General features: G+C 32.3%; 1 protein-coding gene and 1 long non-coding RNA gene across 6 annotated transcripts; one reads left to right on the plus strand and one right to left on the minus strand.

Annotated features, from left to right (window-relative positions):
* Positions 1-1,474: 1,474 nt before the first annotated feature.
* On the minus strand, positions 1,475-13,617 carry LOC126655903 (MADS-box transcription factor 23). Of its 4 annotated transcripts, none has more exons than XM_050350269.2 (9): positions 13,541-13,617; positions 13,229-13,453; positions 5,367-5,445; positions 5,013-5,074; positions 4,505-4,604; positions 4,375-4,416; positions 4,248-4,289; positions 3,914-4,071; positions 1,475-1,923 (listed from the first exon to the last, which is right to left on the minus strand). In XM_050350269.2, the coding sequence occupies exons 2-8, from the start codon at positions 13,411-13,413 to the stop codon at positions 3,916-3,918; spliced, it is 666 nt and encodes a 221-aa protein (XP_050206226.1). In that variant the 5' UTR covers positions 13,414-13,453; positions 13,541-13,617; the 3' UTR covers positions 1,475-1,923; positions 3,914-3,915. The 4 variants fall into 4 exon arrangements, with proteins under 4 accessions (XP_050206226.1, XP_050206227.1, XP_050206228.1 ...); XM_050350270.2 differs by lacking the exon at positions 1,475-1,923 and adding an exon at positions 2,750-3,232; XM_050350271.2 differs by lacking the exon at positions 1,475-1,923 and having other exon boundaries at positions 3,738-4,071; positions 5,367-5,415.
* Positions 4,981-7,115, plus strand: LOC126655905 (uncharacterized). 2 transcript variants are annotated; one of them, XR_007633117.2, is made up of 2 exons: positions 4,981-5,095; positions 6,712-7,115. It is a non-coding gene; the product is annotated as an uncharacterized LOC126655905 (long non-coding RNA). The 2 variants fall into 2 exon arrangements; XR_007633116.2 differs by lacking the exon at positions 6,712-7,115 and adding an exon at positions 5,937-6,559 and having other exon boundaries at positions 5,003-5,095.
* Positions 13,618-14,763: the final 1,146 nt, after the last annotated feature.

A 14,763-nucleotide genomic window follows, 5' to 3' on the forward strand; every position in this document is an offset into this window, starting at 1 on the left:
AAAGGAAAAGTAAGCAATTAGATATTTAATTGAGTGAACAACAAATTTATGTATAATTAATTATCTTGTTCTCGTCAGGTATTTGGCAGTTTGACGAACAACCTTCAGGTAACGCATTCCATTTTCTCTAATAATTTGTATTGTAAAACTTCTCTAATTCCTCTGTTTGCGTTCTGCATGATTATGTGTAATTTGATTGCTTCAGTTTCAGCTGACTTTTGCATTTGTTTTTCTGTGAGTTCAGTTCTGGCTGTTCGGCAAATATTGTTTGCATGATTGAGAATGGATGTTTTTATTATTTAGATTTTTGTTTGGAATTTATATACATACATTTACCTATGAATTTGATTGAAAAAAGCTTGTGTTGTGGGAGAGCATTTGCTTGTAGTGTAGTTGGATGTAGGTATCTCTTACATATGCTCTAATGATAGTTATCAGATCGCAAGAATGCATATTAAACGCGCTAAAGAAACTCGAAAATTACTTATAACAGACTTTATATTTTTAGCTTCTCATAGGGTGGTGAACACCTTTACATATTTTGGTCCGAAAACCCTATAGTTTTTCACAGTTGTGAGTTGCGGAACTTGTCTTGATTTGTATCAAGGCACTACCGTCTAGCCAATGTGAGTGATGCAGTTTTGAATTGTTTGCAACGACGCTCCTTTATACTCAACATGCTTGAGATTTTTTCTTTATCTCCAGTCATGTGGTTAGCGCATTTAGAATCAACAATCCAATCATCGTTATATGGATTTATCACACATCTTGACAAGTTCTTGCTCATCCTTATACTCAATTTCATTATGCTCCTTTGTGGTTATCTCCGTTCCCACTCTTCTTCGCTTTCTGCTTGTGAGTGAGTGGACATCATAACATTCTATTCTACTCTTTTATATCGACAATCTCTAGAATAGTGGCCTCTATTTCCGCAAATAAAACATTGATTGTTTTTACGGCAATTAGAATTGTCTTCAACTTGATCATAGTTGTTTTGGTAGTGACCTCTCCCTTCTTGCCAATTCTCCACTATTGCTGTCTTTGCCAATTTGCTCGGATTGGCCTTCCTCCAATTTTAGATTTTGCAAACAAACACACAAACCTTATCCTGTAATCAAATATTTTAAATACTCAAATGGAGGTTGAGAAAGATTGAACTCTAGACCTTTAGATTATAGAGGCTCTAATACCATGTCAAATAAGCAATCCAACCAATAGCTCAAGCTGTTGGGCGAGGCTCTAACAATAGCATTATTTTAACAATTGTAGAGTGAGTTTTTAACAGAATTTGCTTCCTGTTTCCTTAAGTTATTTATAAATTCTTATTGGTTTGAAAAGAATTACGCTTCTAGTTGGATGTGGGAGAGGTTCTTACAGCAATTTGATATAGGTTGCTTTTAAATGTTCTCTCGTGATTCAATTTATGTGTTTTCAGTCTGAACCATGGGAAAGAGTGCTAATATATTAGTTCCTATTCTCAAAATGTGACATTTACTTGGATAAAATGTATAAGTACTTTTGTTTAATGTTTCCCAGATATTTACATGTACAATATATACAATTTCTTGAACCAAAAAGTTTAATTCAGATATCCATTGTTGAAGTACAACAAATTTACTATCCCAAACTTTTTCAAAATTAAAGAAAAGAACATTTTGTTATAATCATTTATATAACAAAATATTCATGAATGGCTGCTAGTTATGATTCACGTTTTTGCAATTCCTCTAGGTAGCATTTGTGTATCCCCGTAACTTGCATCCTTTCAGGTTTTTGTCAGAGCAATATAATGTAGCATGTGAATCTTGAATACAATCAGAACTGACATATTTTCTCCACTTTAGTTCTGTGGTGCTCTGTGTCATCCACCTTGTGATAAGTTTGAGAAGCACAAAGTTATGATGAGCGTGTTTATGCTTTGATCTGCAAACCAGGGTATTAAATATTAGTATAATAATATAATTATGAAGCATTTAAAAACTAAGTTATTGTATAGGTTGTTTAAGATGATCCATTAAGAGAGGGAGATTTTTTTATCACACTGATTATTTCGTTGGTCGTGCATACACTAATGGCTGGAAAATTATTTTGGTAACTCATGTTTGTTTGGACAAAATATGGCACCTGTTCTTATCGCGGTAATGGTTTATTTTGACTTGAATATTTGTCAATAGATACACACTCACTGGATATTTTTATGTCTGCATTTATTATTTCAATATCCTTTTCTTTTCTTCAGGTTGGGATTAAGGGTGAAGGATGAATGCCACATAAGTAAGCGTTGATATTTTATCCAGTTTCTTTAACTATGACAGATATAGTGTTTGATATTTAAACATTTGGTTAATATGTTTGGTCTGGATTTATATGTAGAGAATTTTTAAAGCTGTGGTATGTATGTAGTGTGGCGTTTCCAGTTAAAATAATATTGTATTGTTTGAGTGAGGGAAAACAATTCTGTTCTTCATGCATAGGTTGAATGAGGATCCTAACATAGACAATCTGCAAGATAATAATAATAATTCATGTTCAATTCTTTGTATTTTTGAGGAGTTGGCTGCAGGAAAATCTTGTTTTATATGAGTTAAATCGGTAGAAGATTTTTGGGCAACTTTTACGGACAAAGGTTGCTATTGCAGAGGATGAATTATTTCTCTTCAAGAAGTATAATAATAGGAAAACAAAAGGTGTGTCAACTGTGGCTGTTAAGAAATTATAAAGCTGGCTTCAGCTGATGGATGTCTTTAAATTGTGTCGAACGGTGAAACTGATATTCTTGACAGATTTTCCTTACACGACTTGCAAGTTTCTAACAAAAGAAGAAATTTAAAATTAGAGAAAACAACCAAAATTATATCAGGAAAATAAGCATGTCTTATGATTGCAGATAGTGCTTAAAATTTGTCTCTCAAAATCATGTTTGAATTATTCTAAGATTATATCTTATACAATATTTTAATGTTTCGGTTATAGATATTATTATTCCTGCAGCATTATCAATCTGCGACAATAGGGAATCAAGTCATCTATTTCTGCAAAATTTGTCTTTCCAGCTGCAGTGAACTTTGATATTTTTTTAAGGAGATCATATGCCTATCATCAATGAGTGGTTCATTATAGGAGCTCCGTAATGAAGGAAGGCCCTATCTTTTTTAGCTATAAGTTTTTGCATGCCTTATAGTATGCCTTAAATCCATTCTGTGGAAAATGGCCAGTACTTTTGTTGGCATAACTGAAAATGGGACAAAAGGCCAATACTTTTATTAGCATAACTGAAAAGGTGCTTGCCTCTTACAATAAAAAATATTGCACCCGTTCAATTGTTTGATGTCATGAATGTATCAGAAGAAATGATTCAACACCTGTTATTTTTTCTTTTCCCTACTGCAAAGTACATTGTTCACTATAGATGTCCTGATTTGTATTAGTTCCTTTGTTTTGATGAAGATGTCACAGTTACTTCTTAGCAATCTCAGTTTTTATGGAGGCCACTATTATAATTTGATTCTTAGTATTTGCTAGTGAATTTCTATTTGTCTTTGCTAGTGTTTAATGGTTCCCAAACATACAAGAACATTTACAGTGTCAAATATTATTAGTTGGCTCTAAAGACTAATATTTTGTGTAGGTGGTCATAACAATAGGAACAAAATATTTCATTGTTTTCTTAGTATGCAAAACGGGCTTCCTTTATGATTCTTAGTCCAGATCGTCCGGACACCCCATACAAGGTCAAATCTAAGAAATCAGCTCACTCTGAAAAACATGTTATTCTATTGTTGTATTATTTACCTCACTTTCTTTGACACTTAAATGCAGTTTCACATAAAATATTTTATATGAACGTTTTGTATGGATTGAAGGCGCCGAGTGCTGATCCATATTCTAACAATAAACTTCTTTTTCGTCTTACCTTTACTTTGTTTCGCTAGGTGGTGCCTCATAAATTGTCTGTTCTGGTTGGCTTAGTTGAAGATGTGTGGGGATGCTGGAGTTTTCTTCACTGTCAAAACCACCATACTGCATTAAGGAACTTCCAGTTGTTCCATGATCATCCCTTGTGCCATGAACCTGAAAGAATAAAATTAAGGTTAAGCTTAAGATTTTAAAAATTCACGGTACGTTCATCTTTTCTTGAATGGTGCTTGATTAACTTCCTAGAGATGTCTGAACTCTGAAGCATCCGGTTGATCAAACCATGGTACCTTCTTGCAAAGCTTTATATTTTCTTGACGTGGGATTTTTACCTTCTTATACAGTTGTAAATTTTCCTGGTGAATTAAGTTTCCCTGTAATTAAAATGAAGAAAATTGGTAAGCTCAATGTTCATAGCAATTACTTATGGTAGAAGTACAGAGGAGGCTTTCAAAGGACCTTTCGTCTGAGTTCTTGTATCTCATCAGTTAAAATTTGTTCCTGCATAAATTGAAAAATTACGCATGTGCATCAAAAGGGGATACTAAGAGAATATTAAATGACATTTATAATTAGCAAATTTCCTGACCTTTCTAATGCGTATGCCCCTCAAACTCATTTCCAATTGATTCTCTAAATTCTGAAGGTCTTTGATACTCAAACCATCGAGTTGTTCTCCCATCAATTGCCTGTGATATATAATTTTTTATGTTTTTAATGAGAAGGTTTTCATTGCGAAATGTTTTTCAGTATCTGATAACTATTATTATTATATCTTGGTTAAATAGATGCAGCCATCTTTAAGGTTTGAGTGCAATTCTTTTGTTTACCCATAGCAGGGCTCAGCTTAAATGATAAATGTTTTTTGAAGCTTGTTTGGAAATGTTCTTAGGATATATATTTGTCCGTTTCCAGTTCCATTACTACCAGACTCTTTTTGCTGTCTCTCATTAAACAACCTGGTCTGAGACCAGATAACATGACAAGAGTTTGTTATTACCTGATTTAATTATGACAGCATATGAAGGTTTCTAATTGATTAATTCATTTTGATAATTTTTAGAGTCATACATAATTATCAAGGAGAAGGATCATACCGGTGGCTTTCTTGCAAGCTGTGCAGTTGTTGCCTCAGGCTTGCTGCCTCCCTTTGCCAAAACTACAACATCAAATATCCAATGTAAGTATTGAGCAAATGAATATATTTTATGGCTGCAGGTGCGCGTGCTAATGAAATGTTTTTAACAACTAAAAGAATAAAATATTGGTTGCGAGATAAGCTTCCAGATTTTTTGAAGAAAGCTTGAATAATTAGAAAATGATTGGAATTTGTCGAACATAAAAATGCAGCCATAATTGATGTCTGGACCTTGCAAATTAAAGGTTTACATTTTGCCTAATGAGTGGTGCATCATGCAAGAAATGAAGAGTAAGTAAGTGATAGAGTATACCTTGACTTCTGATATTGGATTCAACAATTGCTGATGCTCCTCTTTTGTCCTGTTGTATCGTTCAATAATTGATTTCATGCTGCTCAAAAATAGTCAAGATCGTGGCATCATAAAGAAAAACATTACTTACTGCCCTTGCTTTGTCATCCGTGTGTCCTAATAAATCTCAAAAATTAGATACTAGCATTTGTCATTACTGATGATTATTGCCCATTTAAGCATTAAGCATAGTCTGTTTAGCAGGTTTAGTTGAGTTGCCTTGTGCGTGTAAGCTAACATTGTCTTAGAATCCTACCAATGAAATTAAAAAGGATGTATTCGACTCGAGTCTAACTCGGGATTGATTCGAAATCAGCTCGATGATAATCGAGTCGAGCATGAGGTCGAACTCCTCGGGTCAATTTCCGAGTCGAGTTCACACATTAAATACTCGGCTCGGCAGGCTTGCGGTTCGTGAGCCTAATTGAGCTTCGAATTTCTAGAGACGAGTTGAACTTGAAATTGACATTTTTTCCATTCGGCTCGATTACATCCTACCACCAACTACTACAAAATATCTCTACAATTCAGAGCTGTATTGCATGGATGACTGAAGGGCCTTTCTGACTAGAGAGACTTCTACTAGTCACCTCCAAAACTGTGTCTTAAAGCTATAAGAACCAGAGTTGAGAACAAAATTACTGTTACAAAATCTGTCTTAAAAATCCTTTTTCTGCCTGACATTCTTTCGATCGAAATACATGCCCTGCATCTCTGTTATTTTCTTCAAATGATTTTCATATTCTGATTACTCGACAGCCGACAGAATGGAGAGCATTGTTTCGCTAAACTTAATTTTAGCTACGAATATACTATCATATATCAATTTAAATCTCAAACCTATGCTATATTTGTACCCTCTATTTATTTTATATGCATTTTTTATGCAAATTATAACATCTGATCATTACTGTCTTGCTTCTTTAATAACTATGGGATTTTTTTATGTCAAAAATAATGTGAGAATATTTAGAGAGTGGACATCAAAACTCAAATTCTTAAAACATAAATTCCCTACATTATACTAGTTATAGGGTTTCCTATATATACAACCTTATGGAAACCCTAGGTATGATTTTATTCTTTATTCTATTCTTGAATTTCTTTCTTATCTTCATATTTTACATACGCTAAGTTGATCATTACAGTGAAAATTTCTGTGTTATCGACTTATTTTCTTCATCTCTCATGATATATATCGACTAGCTAAATTTTGTGTGATTTATTATGCTATATTGGACATATGTTTCTTTCATGAAATTAAATAATTAAGCCAAACAATAATTTATCTCTTGTGTTATATAAGAATGAATTGGACCGACTCGACTAAGATGATAGCTGGAATGGGAAAGCTTTGACCTAATGCAAAAGCAAAGTTTAAAAGAAAGGATTTTGACCCTTTTTAAAAGAGGAGCCACTAGCCGATCAAACTCAACTCTTATAAACTCTCCGCTCGGAAAGATGAGAGTGTTCTTCCTGTCCCAAATGGGGTGCAAAAGGGCCTCTTGATTGTCTTCGGACATAGCAATGCGGTGAAAACTATATTAAGTTTAATACATGATGATTTTACGGTTTGTGTTTTAAATTAAACACAAGTTTATAATACAAGTTTAATTTGGTAGGGTTTGTACAAATGTTTTTGTAATTCAATGCAAACCCAACTGTATTTTTAACCTCCATTATTTGAAATCAGCTGTATAGATTCTCTCACTCGCAATGATTTTTGGTATATATGTGTTTGCCTTAACATATTCAACTTTTCTAAATGGACGCATCAATGGGATTTTAGACTCACCAGCTAAAATAAAACTTAAATCCTTCAATATTCTTGCATTGAGAATTTATCCATGATTTCATTCTAGGGTTAATGTTATAAAAATTCACCAACTTTACACGTTTTTTCATTTTAATCACAGTTTAAATTTTCTCATTTTCATGCACGAACTACCACTTTTTCTCAAATTCATGCACGACGCTGAGGTGTCACGGCTCCATTGGTGTAATTCGCTGAGGTGGAGGTCATTTTACACCAATGTATGAGTGCCAACTCATCACCGTGCATGAATTTGAGAAAAAGTGGTAGTTCGTGCATGAAAATGAGAAAATTTAAACTGCGTGATTAAAATGAAAAAACGTGTAAAGTTTGTGATTTTTTTGACATTAACCCTTCATTCTATTGAAGTCATTATAAATTACAGAATTTATCCATTTTCATACTATGCGCGTCTATTTTAACATTCTCATCCAGACAATACTAATCTCAACACCTTCATCTCGGCAACACTGATCTCAATATACAAGGATATTGAGAATCCTAGCAAGAATATCGTTTATTTTTCAACTTCTTTGTTGCAGACTTTACAAAGGTTTATAACTAGGAGTGTTTTTTTTGGTTAAGTACTAGACACCATATATTAGGTCATAGCTGACGACCGGGGGCGGAACTAGGTAACCGTTAAATTATCCTACGTCTTATAAAATTATTTTCTCTGTTAATAGTCTCATTCCATCTCCAGTAGCGGATTCAGGGATAGAGGGAGGTTAAGCTAGCTCAGACTTTTTTTAGTGATTTTTTTTGCTTGTATGTTTTATTTAAACTAATTTGCGAGATAAAAATTAATAGGTCATTTGTATTATTTAATTAGCTCACTCATTGCTGTGTAGGGAATATCATTTCAAGTATTAGTACATACATTTTAGATATATCATGAGTAGCAACTGGATTATTATTCAAAATATCAACTTGATCAAAAAATTGATTTGCTATATTACCTAACATTTGGTTATATGATATTTTGTTAGTTTTTTTTTTTTGATGAATGATATTTTGTTAGTTAATTTAATAAAATATGCAGCTAAATGCTTATCTAGATGAAAGCAATTTAAAACAATATATATGGAACAATGTGCACAAATTTATCCAAAAAAAGGGCAATACTGTGATTAACAGGATATGTTTCTACAATTGCAAAAGCCAGCATTCCAGCTAATTTGAAAATAAGATATGCCATCAAGTAGGCATAAAAAAGAAAAAGAGCATAAGATTAAAAACTAGCCATCTGCTTGCCGCATTGAGTGAATGAAAAGAAAGAAAAATTAAGATTAATTGTATCACTTTTGTGGTAGAGCTTACCATCATTTATCCAAAAATAATAATTGTAAACTAGTTTATGAACTAGGGCCATAATGGAAAAGCTAAAGCTAGATTAAAGAAAGTTATTATGGGGAAGCTTATCATTCTTAAGTTTATAAATGATCATCGATTTGGTCCAATATTTATGCAAATTGTGTCAAATATATTCATTTGTCAATTAAAAGGTCTATTTTTTTTGTGATGAGTTAAGGGCGGAGTCCGACTACCCAGGTAAAACGTCGGAAAAGTTAATTTCGGCATCCCATCCGCCTGGACCTCCCGCATAATACGGGTCTTTTAGCAACTCATCCACGAATGCTTTCAATAAGTGCCATTAAGAGAATTAATGCAAAAAATTATATATCAAATGTATCAAAGATGTTCTAATTTTTATTATATGTAATTCAAAGAATTGTACTATTGAATGCAATTGTAATCTTATTGAGACAGATTAATAACAATAGAAAGATTTAAATTAGAGACAATTAAAATTTATTATGTAACTGAAAATAGTTTTAAGAGACAATGTTAAAACGTCTCTAAAAATGTTATTTGAATGTGATGAATTGAAAGCGTCTCAAAACTAACTGTTGCATGAGACGAATTAAAAATGTCCCTAAAAATATATTTTATGAGACGAATAAAATTGTAGTATTTGATAAAGCCTATATGAGACGTTTTGTTTCGTCCCAAAATCTTAACTTTTAAGGACGTTTTCAGAAATTTGTCTTTAATAACTATCAACAACGTCGCTTTGGAGACGCACGTAGGGACATATTTTTTTTCGTCACTTTTAATATTTTGGGATGTTTTTTGCGTTTTTGTGACGTTTGATCACGTCGTCACATAATCCCATTTTTGTTGTAGTGTTTAGTATTCACTTTCAAACGATTTGTTACCTCATTTTAAAGGCTTAATACATAGTTGTGTCCTTGCACTTTGAACTTTTTGCACATAAGGTCCTTGCACTTCATTACCTCTATTATAAAGCCTTACACATCTTAAATCAGTAGCCCGTGGTCCCTCATTCCAAGCGAGTGTTGACGGTGTTAGAGATTCCATCCAATCTATTTATACATCAATACATCTCCAATGTGGCATATGACTTGGCAGGTATCAAAATAAAGTAATTATCATGTAAATTTGAATTTTGAATTTAACTTGAACCTCTTCTTCTTCTTATCATTATGTGCTTTCATTCTTCACCAATAACCTTTGCTGCTTCTGTAACATTTTTGTTCTCATCAAATTGACCAACTCTTCTTCGCTCATTACAACAAGAAAGATCATAATTAATTTATTTTTTAAACTCTATATGAATTGTTTTGGGTATATTGTCATGAAGGAGTAAGAGCCATATGAGAAAGGAGGCAATGTCTATACACATCCTTATGTTATTGAAGCCAATGAAAATTTGACAACGGTCAACCTTTGATGGATATGGCAAGTTGTTTTTTATTCAATGTTCTATCACCTAAATTGGTTCTATAGTATAACATCTTTTGTATTCTAAACTTTAGACAGATGGTATCATGCACTTCTAGGAGACGTGAAAATTTACTATTGCATGCTATAGGCAAGTAAAAGACTGCAAGTTTATTTCTTTTCTGCCTGTACTGTTGTGGCCGTGCCTAACTGGTTTCGTAGACATGGTTTTAGTTTGTTGTGATACTGTTTATTTTCCTGGGCGTTGTCAAGTTTCAGATTCGTCATGGAAGTGAATTTCTATGGTATTCATGAACATTGTAAATTTGAGGATTAAAACAATCAGACAGTTGGTCGTTCAACTAAACCACATAAAAGGCTAAAGACTCTTTTTGCATATGAAGAACATACATGAGTTCAATAGACCTCTAATATTTTATTATGACTATGATAACTCTATTAACGCGTCTTCATCCAAATAAAGTTCCATTTTGCTCTTACATAGCTTGATGTCGAATGTCTCAACTGTCAAATTCTGACTGAATGTCGATGCTGCGGCTCTTTAGACAGTTGAAGTTAAGTTGTGTAGATTGTGAAACAATTGTACATTTTAAATTTTTTTGTTGTTCTTTTTCTGATTCAGCAGCGGTAACATGGATCATGTAGAGTTGACAGTAGTCCAGTTATTATTTTTGTATGGGTAGTAGAATCCATGCTTACCGGAAAGAGTGTAGAAGTGGTGAAAAAGAGTTTGATTAGGACAACAAAACTGTGAATTATGTAACATCAAAAACTAATCAAAGTTTTGAATCTTTTTTTTTTTTGCTTCTGTGTCAATTTTCTGCATTTATAATGAAATTAGAGTTATAATTCACAAAATTGATTCCATATAAAAAATGATCGAGGAACTGCGGGACAAAGAGCTTTAACCAAAGCTAGAGGAATTAATTGATGGGTATGTGATTTCTGGTTCTATGGCCCTGAGTAGGTTTTCAAGCGCTTCAGAGATGTATGCTAGGGTGTCAGCTGTGTGGCAAAATCACTGGCGCGCATAGCTCAAGGCTGTCTGATTGTTGGGGGCTATTGAAACTGAGAAAGCAAAGAAAGCTTTGAAGGAAGCTTTGAAAATGACAAATAGGGTTGAGTTGCATGATACAATATCACATTTGAAGCAGTTGCAGAAGAAGATAAGTGGAGAAGAAAAAGATGAGGTGGTTTTTTTATTTGGCAAAAAATAATGACGTGGACTGAAGCCTACTTTTGTTATTCTCATTAATAAAACGTGAATTACACGCGTTAACAGAAGTTAACAGAAGGACATCGAGTTAATAGATATTCAAAGTGTAAGATTTTATAATAGAGGTAATAAAGTGCAAGGACCTTATGTGTAAAAAGTTCAAAGTGCAGGGACACGTTTATATATTAAACCCATTTTAAACTCCGTTAGTGGTTTGGTATGATCATTTACATAAATATTAGATCAGATTGGTAAATATGACAAATGGTTTATAATTTTTGGTGGAAAAACAAAATTTGCCTAAAATTTAGTATAGTTATTATATTAGGAAGAAAACTTTATATGTCTTGATAAGCAGGAATGCTCTAAAGAATCTTAATTACGTGCAAAAAAAAATCATTTTGACATGAAATGGAAACATAAATTACTTTTATTAAAGTTACTTTGTTTCTTTAACATGAATCATGATAATGTACCAGAAAAATATTTTTAGCTATGTGATACATATTAACATTGATTTTCATCCATTTATTTTGTCAAAAGCTAACATTCAATTGAAAGAAACGCGAGAATACATAGATGAATGACTCTTCAATAACTTTGAGTGAATCATTTCATAAGATAATAATGAGTACTATAAAGTAATCATCGATGAAAGCTTTTTTAGCCATCAAATATGTCATCCAATTATATTTACAAATTAAATGTTGAAATTTAATTTTCGAGAATTAGAAAACTAGATTAAGATTATCTTCTATAACTATTCCATTTTTTTTCAACTTGCATGGAGTTTCTATATATTTACACTTAAAGTTCAACTTGCATGATAGATTGAACCCATAGATAAATTGATTAAACTGTGATACAATATCCTAAGTGGCGGAACCAGCCATCGTCTAGGGTAGGCTCTGGCCCGAACCGCCGTCAATTTCCTATCAAAAAGGGCAGAGTTTGTATCGTAGTCGGGCTAAAGGAAGGAGAAGCCTGAACTATCGGCAAAAAAATTTATTTGAAAAAGGAAGTAGGGTTTGAAGTCAGGGTTAGAAGGAGGTTAAATCTTAGCTACCGAGAAGTAAAAAATGAATTAAATAGTTCATATGTCATTTAATTCGGGCTGGAAAAAAAATTCATGGTTCCTCGGATCATTCTTCTTATTTAAAACTGCACATAATTTAGTTTTAATGGCCTGAATAAATACATTTAATTTGGTCTCCTAATCCATGGAAGCAATTCTCTCCTAATTTATCTCATCATTTCTTACAAAAACCTAATACTTTCTTCTTGATCCCTCCCAATCTTTGAGACTAATCACTACAAAGAACATCCAAACTCTTTTTCTTCATGGAATCTCTTATATTTTCCCAATTCTAGCAGACTAGATTAAATATTTTATATTCTCAAGAAATCCTATCAATTCTCTTAGACATAAACTCCAAATTTTGCAGTTGTGCTTGAAGCTCTATTTTCAAGAATATGTATGCATAAAAACTTGAAATGAGAAGATTAGACAGTCAAATGGCATCCCATAATCTTAACAGAACGCATGGAAAAACCAACAATTCTATCCTTAATTGAACTAAAATTAGAGAGTATTGTTTCTAAATTAACCAAAATGCCCGAAAGTGAGTTATTTGACCTTGAATTACAAATTCTAGCGACCAGGTTAATTTTTTAGTCCATTTTTTTGGGAGAATGTGAGGGATTAAGAAAACGCTCCTAAGATTGAGCTATCAGCCTAATAAATCAGTACAGCTTCTGCTTAACTAGCTAAGAATAATAAATAAAAATTTGACTGTCTAATCTTAAAACTATGCTAGACTTACTGTAAATAATAATCAGGATTTCACTGATGCATGCAAACCCTATAATAAGCTAAACTCATATTCTTCAAACACATAAATATCAAATTTTTTGTCAAATATCCTAAAAACAGAAAAAAAAGCAGTTTTATAATTTCTAAAAATATATAAAAACAAACTACATATATCTAGACATTGTAATAAATTAAAAAAAAAAGCTAAGACAAACCTGCAAGTGTTTGCAAATTCATAGAGCTTGCCAGTGCTAGAAAATATAATCAATCCAAGTTGAGCATCACAAAGAATTGCTAATTCCTTAGCTTTCTTAATCAAACCATTTCTTCTTTTAGAGAAAGTAATTTGTCTGCTTGTTGAATTATCAATTCTTCTAATCACAATCTTCCCTCTTCCCATCTAACTTATTCTTTCTCTCTCTAAAATAATTCTAGGGTTTCTGCAAATAAAATGCCAAATAATTAGTAATTAGAGAATATAATTAACAAGAAATGATAAAATAAGCTTTCAAGAAAGAAAATCTTACTAGATTAGGCCAATGGAAGACTTTAAGCTCTAATTAGAAAGTAGTTTGGGAAGGTATTAAAGCATTTCTTTTGGGATTGAGATTCCCTCAAGTTCATTTTCAACTTGAGGGGGTCATGTTCAGATCTACACCGTTCATTATAAAATGAACGGCGTAGATTAATTTAATTAGAATTGTATCTTTTTGATCTATACCGTTTATTTTATAATGAACGGTGTAGATCTGAACATGACCCCCTCAAGTTGAAAATGAACTTGAGGGAATCCCAATCCTTTCTTTTGTGATGTGAAAGTGAAATTAAGTCCTTATGTATAATTGGAGCATAACATTAGTCTTCAAGTATTAAGCATTAAATATAATATAATAATTTTTTAATACTAAATCTGTCTCACCAAGATAAGTAAAGCTGAGCTTGCATATAGGTTAAGAAACAATACTTTTTTCCATCTCATTTTAAAAATTCTTTCTTTTTACATGATTAAAAAAATATTTATTATCTTTTGTTTTTTTATGTTTTGCTTCTATTAATGATAGTGAATTTTTTAATAAAAGTTATTTTGAAATGACTAAAAAAGAAACAAAAAAAAGCAGTTTAATATAAAAGTACTCAGCCAATTCAGATTCTAATATAAAATTCTGGATAACATTTTTGTGCTTTAAAATTACTAAATAGAGCTAGTGAGAAAAAGTTTAGTATTTTCTGAAAATTTGTTTGCACCAATATGGTGGTTTCAAATCTCTGCATATAAAACCCTAACTCAGACTCACTCTTTTTTCAAAGTTGTTGTGCCGCATCATCTAGGTATGTGGCTTTGGCCAAAATCATCTCCCTTAATTTCAAATTTCTCCAATTTTTCTCTTTTTATTCTTGATAAATGATTTTTTTTATATATTATTAGTTTTTTCCCTGTTCTTTTATGGGTTTTATCTATCCTCTACAGGTTTATCTTCTTCGAATGTGGAATTTATGTAACTGTCTCCGGCGTTTCCAGCGTCGTTCCGGCGTCTCCTCCAGCGTCTCCGTCTTCCTCGACATCTCCGGTATATTCCGGCGAGTTTGAAAGATTACATTTACAGATTTAAATGTTTATATTTAATTTTAAGTTTTTAAATTACTAGATCTATGATTTTTTGCTGTAATCATTTATATCTGTAATTTTATAATCATATTTAGCTAGATATATTATTAGATTTAATGTTTGTTGAGTTTGTCAGATGACTCT

The sequence above is a fragment of the Mercurialis annua genome, linkage group LG7, assembly GCF_937616625.2.
Source record: "Mercurialis annua linkage group LG7, ddMerAnnu1.2, whole genome shotgun sequence".
NCBI classification, from domain to species: domain Eukaryota; kingdom Viridiplantae; phylum Streptophyta; class Magnoliopsida; order Malpighiales; family Euphorbiaceae; genus Mercurialis; species Mercurialis annua.